Below are 12,069 nucleotides of genomic sequence, written 5' to 3'. Positions count from 1 at the left end.
ACATAAAAAGACTCCATTATAACTAGAAGGTTTATAACCATCAATGACATTTTTTTGTACTTGTGCATAAGTGTGAAATAACATTTGGACATTCAATGATGGTAAAAATATTGATTGGTCCATAAAAGGTTTTTAAACTAAAATAATATGTTTTTGAAAACTATGAAGTTTCAAAATTAGTAATGATAAGTACATCTTTTTTACAAAATGATTAACATATTGACAGTCCTATAATCTTATGGACTGAATTTTAAAGCCGTAATCATATTCTAAAAACTTAATTTCGCTAACAAAAGCTCTTGGACGACGTCTAGTCTAAATTTTCAACTCGTAATCTCAATTCATATAACATAAGAAGGTTTTGGAAATGTGAATTCAAATGGAAGTCGTTGTTCAATTATAAATGTGAATGATTGTAAAAAACAAGAGATAAATTATAAACTTGCATAATAAAATAAATTGAATGAATAATCTTTGATTATTACACAATCAAAATCAAGATCATGTAAAGTAAATTAATGGGATAAAATCTATAGATTGACTTCCATTATGATTAACTAAAGTTAATAATTACTAATTATCACATGAACCCATTAATTGAACTAGATCTCTGACATAAAACAGCCACACATATTCCCTTCCTATTATTGCCTCAACTTCATATATACTTAATCCTGTCCTTTTTATAGGTTAGTTTGCTTCATCCAATAATTATTCGCTAATCAAACTATTCTAACAACTTATTCGCGCCACAAAGTACAAACTAACACAAAAAAAAGACTCAAATTAATGCCCTTATTGGCTTAATTAATTACCATTAATACACTTTTTTAACCCTTTAAAAAAGTAAAAATAAGGAGCTGAAAAAAAGGCATAAAAAATAACCCAATAAAGCTCTCCAAACACAAAACACACACAAAAAAAAGAGAACAAACCAGAAATATCATAAAACTCTAATCTTTTTTCATGTCAACATGGATGAAAGGCAATAGATCCAGCAAGATAATGACTTTGGTGGTTATGCCCATCTGATCCAGCAGTATCGTTCTCGATCCGCCATCGAAGATGATGAAAATCTTGAACCGAACATGGAAGATGAATAGGTCCGGTTGTATGGTAGCCATAAAGTTCATGTGCTCTATCAAGAAGTTTCTGAAATAGTGAATGGTAAAGGTATGAAATTGGAATCATGAATCTTTGTTGAGTTTCATCATCTAGTCCAACTCGAACTGCTAACCATCCTTTCTTCACCTTTAGTTTCTTTTGATCTTTGAATTGCATCTTTGATAAGAACTTGAAGAAGATGATGATGATGAAGATGTGGGTAAGTTTATGTACGGTTTATAATAGAAGAAGAAGTGATGGATATTTGTAGGATGTTGTGGAGACTTATATATATATATATATATGTGTGAGTTTTCCAAATACTAAATTAGAGCGCGTTTTCCAAATCCGTATCAGAAACCGAATATATTTTTAGATGGTTTTTAAATCATGTAAAAGTAATATTATTTTTTGTTTGATATTTTTGTAGAATAATCAATTGTAGTTGCTTTCATAGTATTTACAAATTATTATATAGAAGATTTTGAATACTATTGTTTTTTTTTAAATAAAAACATGTTTATTAAGTTCTTAAAAAATATATTAAGTAAGAGTTTTGTAGATTTAGAGATACGGGTTTAAGTTATTTTATTAATATAATTGTGGAATTTAATAATTTAAAATTATAAATAAATATGAATAAAGGAATATTTTAATAAAACATTTTAATAATTTAATAATTCAAGATCAAATAAGTACTTTTTAAGAGTTTAAAAAAAAAAAAAAACAATTTCTCTATGAAAAAATAATTTATGTGAGTTTTTTAATTAGTTAAATTACTACAATTACTTTTTATTTAAAGTTTATGAGGTATTTTAGATGATGAAATTAGTGATTCGATGATTAAAATAACAATGGTGTGATAAAGAGAATATAAAAAAAACTTAGATAAAATTGCACAAAACCTTAAAATCCTTACATTTTTAAAAGATTTTAAATAAATTTTTTAATCCATTCATAAATAAAAATTATTTCATTCATTCTATTATAATTATATCACTCAATTCATTAATCAAAATATCAAAATATTCTTTATTTTAAAAGTTATATTACTTTATTATAAAAATTACCATGTTTACGAAAGTCGCACCAACATCTTTTAAATAACCCAAATTTATTTAATAATTCCGAAAAAACTAAGTTCTTATATTTCATCTTGGAATTTTTTAGATAAAATTTATTTGAGTTTTTAATTAGTTAAATTATTATAATATTTTATTTTTAAAAGTAAAATAATGACAGAGATATACAAATTTTGAATAAAAATCCCCAAGCTCAAACCACAGCTTATATGTATATATGTCCTTTTGAATTTATATTCGATTTGCCATCATGTTTAAACCTATCATATCTTATACATACTTTATTTTTTACCTTCAGATTCTAATGGATCCCTTAATTTTTGTTTAATATTCTATATATGATTATAATCTTGAGTCTATTTATCTATAACTAAACGATTGAATCTAATCGAGCGCAAAATTTTCTCGGCCTTACTCGAATGAGATTATTTAAATAATTATAATCTAATCAAACTTCATTTTACTTTCACTTTTATTAATTACATCAGTTAATTTATTAACTAAAATATTATATCTTATATATAAATATTTTTTACTAAAAAAACTCATTTATTCAAAAACCCTATTAATCATGTTATTTAAATAACTTATATAACTCACTAATGAACAAAGCCCTAATCTTGTTACAGCTTCATATAAAAACAAACATATACATATAAATAAATATATTATTACAAAAATAACTGGCTTCTCACTGTTTTAAATAAATAAAAAAATATTTATTTATAAAAAAAAGTACAAATTTAAATAGTAGGCAGGATTCGGAATTGAGTGGCAAAAGGGCCTACCGTACCAGCTTCTGAGTCAATATAACACGTATACGCATTTCCAATTATTTTATTGTTTTTTCTATTGTTCATTTAGTGCTGTCACATTCTTATTATTTCTTTTTTTTTATGGTCACCATTCATTGCGTATTAAAACTTTATTCTATAAACTCAAAATAATTATGATAGAATCTTTTTTATTTTTCATGTAAGAGATCATGAATTAGTGAATTATAATGTGTGATAAATAATAAAAACATTCACTTATTGGGTAATTTACCAAACAACAAATTAAAATGTATCCACATAATAAGCAATATGCTAAAAGATAGGTTTATTGAATTCATGGGTTTAAATTTTAAAACTTTTATATTGTTAAAATGAAGTGTTATTTATGAATATTTTAATAAATAATTATATTTAACTCTTCATAATAAAAAAAAATTAAATCATGTACAAAAGAAAGTGAAGCAAGAGTATGTTTTAGCTTGGTGAGTTTGTTTGATGTATGCTTATTTGACAATTTTATTATTATGGTTTTTTAAATAAAGATTATTGATGAAAAGATAAAGTAGTTTATTTGAATTTTTAATTAATTAAATTATTGTATTTAAATGAATTGATAACTCACTTATTTTTGAATTGTCGGACGATGTCTAATATTTAGAGCATTTTGTGGAGTATTATTGAGATTCATTTAGTGACGCCGGAGTTTTTGGGGAGTTGTTGGGATGTTTGGATTAATATGACAAGTTGAAGAGAAATCGTCGAATTTTCAATGATCGTAGTCGCTCGATGCGTATCATTCATAATACTATTATTATGACGCTTTCTGATATTCGTTAAAAAAACTTGTAGAGTCGGTCCGAAAGTTAATTGTTTTTTCAAAAATTTATGAGCTCAATAACTTATTTATTACCGTTTTTTCTATTTTTTTTCTTTTCATGTCATGATTTAACGATACGTTTGAATGATTTTTTTTTTTTAATATACATGCACCTTTTTTTAAAAAAAGAATTGTATTTAAATTTTATAAAAATTATTTAAATTTTAGTTATAAATTGAGTGATTTTGATTATTAAAAAAAATAGAATTTTTAGTAAAAAACTTATAATTTCCAACCATAATATATTATTATTAATAATATTTTCATTTTAAAATTTTAACTAATAGAAACTAAATTAAAAATGATTTGAATGTGAAAATTGTAATTATGTTTTCTATTACTCTGAGCTATAAATTTCCACTTATATTTACAATTTTTTTAATCTGATTTTAGTAATAACAAAAATGTTGCAATTATTTTTCTTTTTTCTACCAGGTTTGGTGGTTTTTAAATATTATTTAGAAAACTTGTATATAAATATTTTGAACTTGGTCAATTAATCTATATAATTTATTGTTGGAATTATATAAAACTATACACAAGACATCGAAAATAGCATAAACATGAAATAAATATAGTATTGTTAATTAATTAATTAATTACAATAACATATGTGAAACTCTAACTTAATCATTTCATTTACACTACAATCTGTTATTTCTTATTGTCACCATTTATATTAGAATTGATTAGCCTTAAAATTCAATTGTTCATACTTGTTTTTCTTGCATATTCTTTCCAATCATTAATTTCAATTAATCAATACATAAAATAACCTATTAGATATGGGGCTTGTTTGATTTATTTATTTTAATTAATAAATTGAGTTATTAAATATAATAAGATTGAGTTTGTAAAAAATTCAAATAATCCACATCAAATGTAGAAAAAATAATATGGCTTCGCCCGGGTTCGAACCGTAGACCTTCAGTGTGTTAGACTGACGTGATAACCAACTACACCACAAAACCAATTGTTGACAAATTGAAATATTACATTCTAATAAAATTAGTCAATAATTTCAAAATTAATGTCATCCACTTATTTTTGTTATAATAACGAATAATGATAAAAACAATACAATTTAAACCTGTCAAAAATAATATTGTTGCAAGTATATATACATTTTTTAATATGTATGAGTATAAATTTAACAAATAATATTTTTTTAGATGTAGGTAAATATATTTGATGTCCTAACTTTGTGACGATACTAACAACTTTTAAATCTTAGTCTTGAACATAATAACTCTTGCGCATGAAATTTTGATCTTAAATATGGTCGTTATTATTGTTCTAATTGATGATCCAATGTTTTTTTTTTTCTTTGTAGCTAATGATTGAGGAGGATCCAATAAATCCCTAATTTCTCCATTGATAAGAACCTTCTTAATTGATATATACTATTTTGTAACTTTATTAGAATGTTTTGACATTAATCTACACAATTATATATCTATATGTAATGTGTAAATAATGAAGCTACACATATATATTACATAAAAAAAAAATGGAGATTCTTAAACATTTTCAATGTCTTATATTTTCAATATATTTAAGAATCTAACAAAATGTAAATTAAAGGTTCGATTTATACTTAATTTTTGTCTGTAGTTAACAAGACCTCACAATTATGATATCTCTTAATTAAAATATTTATAAAATAAAATTAAAAATGATTTGAATGTGAAAATTATAACTATGGCTTCTATCACAGTAATGAGATATAAATTTTCACTTAAATTTACAATTTTATTAATATGATTTTAGTAATAACAAAAAATGTTGCGTTTGTTTTTCTTTTTCTATCGGGTTTGGTATTTTTTAAATATTATTTAAAAGACTTGTATAGAAATATTTGAACTTGGTATCCAATATTCCATATAATTTATTGTTGGAATTATATAAAACTATACACAATATATTAGAAATAGCTAGCATAAACATACATTATTAATATCTACCTTAATCATTTCGTTTACACTACAATTATTATTTTTTCTAGTCACTCCATTTATATTAAAATTGATTAGCCTTAAATTCAATTGTTCATACTTGTTTTTCTTGCTTATTCTTTCCGGTCAATCATTTCAATCAATCAATGCATAAAACATCTATTGGATCATGGGGTTTGTTTGATGTTTTTTATTTGAAGTTTTGATTGATTTAAAAAAAATTATTATTTCATATAAATATAGTTATTTAGATTTTTAATTGGTTTAATTACTAGTATTTTGATGAATAAATTAAGTAATTAAATTAAAAAAAATTCTTTAAATAAACCCATTTCTTTCATTTAGGGTAATTTTTATTTATATTTTAAAATTTTCTTTAAAAAAATTATTTATATAAGTCACTATTATTTTATTAATTACTATTAATTAAAATATTAAAATACTTATATTTTATTTTTATTAAATTTAAATTTTAAATATAAAGACATTTTATTAATTTATATAAGAACTTTCAAATAATTAATTTTTTTTTTCTAAAAATATATATTTTTTCTTTTTGGTAGTGTAATATGATATTAATTAATAATTATGTCATTCATAATGTTTTATATCTTTCAGGATGTTTATCTTTCTTTGAATTATAGTTAGCCAATAAATGAGTTGTGCAAGGGTGAGTTTCTTGATTTTTTTTATAAGAAACTAATTCTTATTAAATAAAATAAAATATTACATATAAATTATTAATTTACAAATCATATAAATATAAAACTAAAATAAACTAAATAAAATTTTAGATATTAAATAATACTAATTTATAAAAATTAAAATTTTAATGAAAATTACACCAACCACACAATTTTTTTAACAATTTTTTTTTTTTTGGGAAAACAGTTTAGTGCCATTTCATTAAAAAAACCCAAAAGAGGGGAAAAAAAATACAAAAGTTTAAGATCAGATCTAGACAATTTCTAGATTTGACAATGAAACAATAATTGAATTACAGACAATAACAATAATCAATTAGCGCCTACAGCGTTTTTACTTTTATTCTACTTGTGACATTCTCAAACGAAATATCCCATATATGGCAGAGCTTTCTATTCTCTTCATTCCTTTCGATTCCTCTCCAGGATTGAATGAGTGCATTTCCATCTGAAGTTATATCTCTCCAAATATCTTCAGCGGTTCTACTTCTTCCACTGTGAGTTCTTGAATTTCTTTCTTTCCATATATTGTAGATTACTGCTTCAAAGTAGCATTTCAACATACTTACATAGAAGGATCTTCCTTTTGCTTTATTCTTCATCCACTCTTGGATTTCTTCCCATATTCTTGGAAAGTTGATGATGTTCATGTTTGCAGCATACATCCTCCAGATTTGTATTACAAAAGAGCATTCCCCAAATAAATGGTTTATGCTTTCCTCAACTCCCGAACATAGGACGCAGTTGATATCAGGAATGTTTATATATTTTCGAATTCTGTCTTTTGTTGTCAACCTTTTCCTGTATACCAGCCAGAGAATAAATTGGTGACGAGGAATAATCTTTGGAGACCATACCACATTATGCCAATCTACCTCCTGTCCTCTTGTTTTAACAATTTCCCATGCCTTTCCTGTAATAAACTTCTCATTGCTTTCTGTTTTCCAGCTTATTTCATCATTATTTTCATTGAGTTGCTTCTGCCTCATTAGGTTTAGGATTCTATCACCTTCTGGAATACGCCTCAAAAGTGAATCACATCTACCTTCATATACGTCTCTAAATGAGTACTTGATGTATTCTCTTCTAACTCTGTTTCCTTGCATTTCTTCTTTGAATATAATGGGAATATTATCCAGCCAAGGATCATGCCAGAATAGTACCCCTCTTCCATTTCCAATTGTGGTTTTCACCATTTGAAAGGCATCTTTTCTTGTTTTTAGGATTTTCTTCAATGACCATGCCATTCTTTCGTTGATGCTTAGTGTCCAGATACTCTAAGTATAACTCTAAAGATGAACTCATTTGAATTAAAAAATAACGAGTGAGGAAGAAGAAAAAGCCTAGGAAACAAATTAAACAGCTTTGGAAGAATCTCTACTTAAAAGAAATAATATTACATATGAGTTAGTAAGCAATACGAAAGAATGTTATGCTAAATGATAACTAATTATCTAAGTATTATCAAAATAACGAGAAAATTATAGAAATCATTAGAGGATACATGTCAAAGAGTGTCGAGATGAGAATTGAATTTAAATAACTTTTTATTAGAAAAATAAAAAAGAATTACAGATTCAACAACATCATTCTTTTTACAGCAAATAATGAGACAAACACGAACTCGAGAAATGGTCACCAACATGATTAAAGGGTATGATCAGCAGGCGACCCACCAAAGATAGAGAGTTTTATTATTAGGATTACAAAATTTCGAGACGACAAATTCGATCCGACCAAATAAAATGTCGCACCGAACAAAATATAACACAAACTCAAATCTGAAGTGTAAAAAGAAAAATAAGACACATTACGAGAGTAAATTTTAAAGCCAAAATAACTTAACCAAAACAATATTTTTAAATTTTAAAAAATTTCAACAATATTCAAACTCCATCTAAAGGTATTGCATTATATTATATAAAAATAAAAAGTTTGGTCAAGCTTTTGCTGAGTTTCTTAAGAACAAGATGAAAGAATTGTTCATTAAGAATTGTTCATTGTAACTTTGTTAGAATATTTTAAATTATGCAACATTCTAGACACCACTATTGTTATATGTAATGTGTAAGAAAATAAGTTAAATGTATATTACATGAAAACCAAAGAAATTCATTATATAAATTCCAAGGGAATGGAGCTAGTGTACTTAATTATACATGTTGATAATATCATATAATTAATCATTCTAAGATACAGATTTAAAATTCTAAAAGTGTTAAATCATACATCCCCGACATATATAATTCATGAAACTTTTAATTAGAAACATCATTTTTTTTTTTTTAATTTTATGAAAAAAAAATAAATATATGACATGGGATAATATTTTTAAAAATGCAAAAAATGGCTTCGCCCGGGTTCGAACCGGAGACCTTCAGTGTGTTAGACTGACGTGATAACCAACTACACCACGAAACCAGTTGTTGACTCAATTGAAGTGAAAAATAACTCAAAACAAAATAGTGATTAATTTAAAATTAATTTTAATCCACTTATTTTTGTAATGATAACAATATAATGTTTTAATAAATATACGAGTTACCTCACCTAAAATTTAATTGATGTCCCAACTTTGTAATATTGCTAAAATATTTAAAGTCATAGTTTTGAACAAGATAAATTTTTGCGCCCAAATGATGCTAAGAATATGGTACTTAATATAATTTTGTTAGGATTTTGATTGAATGAACTTCTTTTTCTTTGTATCCAATGATTAAGGAGATCCAATAAATCCCCATTTCTTAATTGATAAGCAACCATAACTTGATTGATTTCATAAGAACAAGTGCAATGAATATACTATTTTGTAACTTTATTAGGATATTTTTACATGCAATCTATGCAACTATTGTTGAGTAGCATTTAAGTGTTTGTTATAAAGAAATAAATTATTGAACCAAATTTTTTTTTATATATTTTGATATAAGAAAATAAGATTAACATAAAAAAAAATTAATATTTAATTTGTTAGGGTAATACAACTAGGAAAATATTATAACAATATTTTGGAGACCCTTTTCAAAGATATTGGTGCTAACATAGTTGAGGCTTATTTAAATGTGTAGTCGAATATTTTAAAAAACTAAAATCTTTGCCTTAAGAGCATTGTTCAAAATCCCAGTTTTGTATTTCTCTTCTAGGTGGACGAAGTCAAATTATATCTTAGTGAACCACGTTAAATTTGTGTCATTCTTTTTATTATGTCAAATCTCGCATTCCGTTCTAACAAACTAGTATCGGAGCTTCAGATAATTCAATTGTTTGTTTTTCAATTTATATGATAGTAGTAAACATTAAGATTCACATTCAACAGTTTTGTTGTGTCTTGTAAATAATGTCATCATCGTTGTCTTAGAAGAGGAGACTAATACATCTAGGAGAATTCAAGTCAATGTGGAGTTTTGTTGAGTAAAATTGAATATTTAGGTTATCAAGGAAGTTTTTAAGTTTTATTTGAGACAACTCTAGATCTAGAAGAAACACGATATAACATCTAGGTCGTCTCTGACATTGGGTAATGCATCTGGACCATTTCTAGCATTGAGTAATGTATTTGGACCATCTCTAATATTGAGTAATACATTTAAACAATTTTGTCCATTTGGCATTGATTAATGGATTTAGGCTATTTCGGGATTGAAAATTGCATATGGGTCATTCAGCATTGACGAATACATCTAGGTCATCCTACATTGATGAATATATCTTGGCTATTCGACATTGACGAATGTATCTGGATTATTTAGTATTGATGAATGCATCTAGGGCATCTAGCATTGACACGTGAATTTGGGTCATCCAACATTGATAAATGCATATGGGCCATCCGACAATCACAAATGCAACTAGTCATTCGACATTCATGACTGCAATGGCCCATCCGACATTCACAAATGCATCTAGGTCGTCCAACATTTACGAATGCATTTAGGTCATTCAACGTTAACAAATGCATTTGGGTCATCCGACATTCACGAATGCAACTATCCATTCGACATTCACGACTACATATGATCCATTCGACATTCACGAATGCATCTAGGCCATTCGACATCACGAATGCATTTAGGTTATCCGACATTTACGAATGCATTTAGGCCATTTGACATTCACGAATGTATCTAGGCCACCAAACATATACAGATGTATCTGTATCATCTGACATTAATAAATGCATATGGGCCACCCATCATTGACAAATGTATATATGTCATCCAACATTAACGCATGTATGTGAGCCATACGACATTAACGAATGAATTTGGGCCATCCGACATTGACGAATAAATTTGGGTCATCCGACATTCACGAATGCATCTAGGCCATCTGACATTCACGAATTCATCTAGGTCATCCGACATTCACGGATGCATTTAGACTATCTGACATTGACAAATGCATCTTGACCATCCAACATTGACGAATGCATTTGAGCCATCCGACATTCACGGATGCATTTTTTCCATCTTTCATTGACGAATTCATATTGGTCATCCAAAATTGAAAAATACATCTAGGTCATCTAACATTCATAAATTCATTTGAGTCATCCAACATTCACGAATACATATGAGACACCCGACATCAACAGATGCATTTGAGTTATCTAGCATCGACAAATGCATATGGGTCATCTGCATCGACGAATGGATCTGGGCTATATGACAATCGACGAATGTATTTAGGCCATCAGACATTCACTAATGCATCTAGCCATCCGGTATTGAATAATGCATATGGGCTATCTGACATTAAATAATATATCTAGGTCATCTGAACATTGCCTAATACATTTTGACCATCTAGTATTAACTAATAAATCTAATCCATCTTATATTGACTAATACATATGAGCCATGTTGCATTGACTAATGCATCTATTAAGTTGTCTTAGGGCAACTCAGAAAATGAAGAGATAGATTATTTGGGCATTGACTAATGCATCTAGAGGCATTTGGAGATTAAGTCAATGTAAAAATTTGTTGAGTAGTATTGAATTGTTTGTTACAAGGAAAGATAATATTGAACAAAATAAAATTATATCTTTTAGTATATAATTTTGATATACAAATATAAGATTAACACAAAAGAAAATAAGATTTTTTTTTTTTGTTATGATAATACAACTAGGAAAATATTGTGACAATATTTTAGAAAATTTTTGCTAAGATATTGATGTTAACCTAGTTTATGTTTATTTAAAGGTGTAGTACTCAAGCATTTTAGAAAGATAACGTCTTTTCCTTGAGAGCATTCTTTCGAGTCTTAGTTTTGCATCTCTTATGGTTTTGGAGGATCGAGTATTATATAAATTAGTGTCATAACTCTAATCTATCATGATGTAATCTCTGTTTTTATCGGACGTAACCAAATTTTATTTTAGTAAACTAGGATAATATGTGTCATTTTTTTATTGTTTACGTTATCTCTCGTATTTCGTTTTAACAATTATATTTCGATATATAATGTATAAATAATGACTTAAATATATATTATATAAAAAAATGGACATTCTTAAATAGTTCAATGTCTTATATTAGAAAAATTGAAGTGGATGGAAGATAAATG

The 12,069-nt window shown here is 26.2% G+C and overlaps 1 protein-coding gene and 2 non-coding genes across 3 annotated transcripts; all 3 read right to left on the bottom strand.

Moving 5' to 3' along the window:
* Positions 1 to 969: 969 nt before the first annotated feature.
* On the bottom strand, positions 970 to 1,281 carry LOC124934771 (auxin-responsive protein SAUR32-like). The gene has a single exon (XM_047475277.1). The coding sequence runs from the start codon at positions 1,279 to 1,281 to the stop codon at positions 970 to 972; it is 312 nt and encodes a 103-aa protein (XP_047331233.1).
* Positions 1,282 to 4,736: 3,455 nt separating this feature from the next.
* On the bottom strand, positions 4,737 to 4,810 carry TRNAV-AAC. The gene has a single exon. It is a non-coding gene; the product is annotated as a tRNA-Val (tRNA).
* Positions 4,811 to 8,845: 4,035 nt separating this feature from the next.
* Positions 8,846 to 8,919, bottom strand: TRNAV-AAC. Its single transcript has one exon. It is a non-coding gene; the product is annotated as a tRNA-Val (tRNA).
* Between the last annotated feature and the right edge of the window lie 3,150 nt (positions 8,920 to 12,069).

This window comes from Impatiens glandulifera, chromosome 4 (genome assembly GCF_907164915.1).
Source record: "Impatiens glandulifera chromosome 4, dImpGla2.1, whole genome shotgun sequence".
In the NCBI taxonomy this organism is placed as follows: Eukaryota; Viridiplantae; Streptophyta; class Magnoliopsida; order Ericales; family Balsaminaceae; genus Impatiens; species Impatiens glandulifera.
Note: the sequence above shows the minus strand (reverse complement) of the source record. Positions and strands in the feature narration are given on the sequence as shown.

Excerpts from the sequence above, each read along its gene's own strand:
- LOC124934771 (XM_047475277.1), bottom strand. The coding sequence starts at position 1,281 with ATGCAATTCAAAGATCAAAAGAAACTAAAGGTGAAGAAAGGATGGTTA.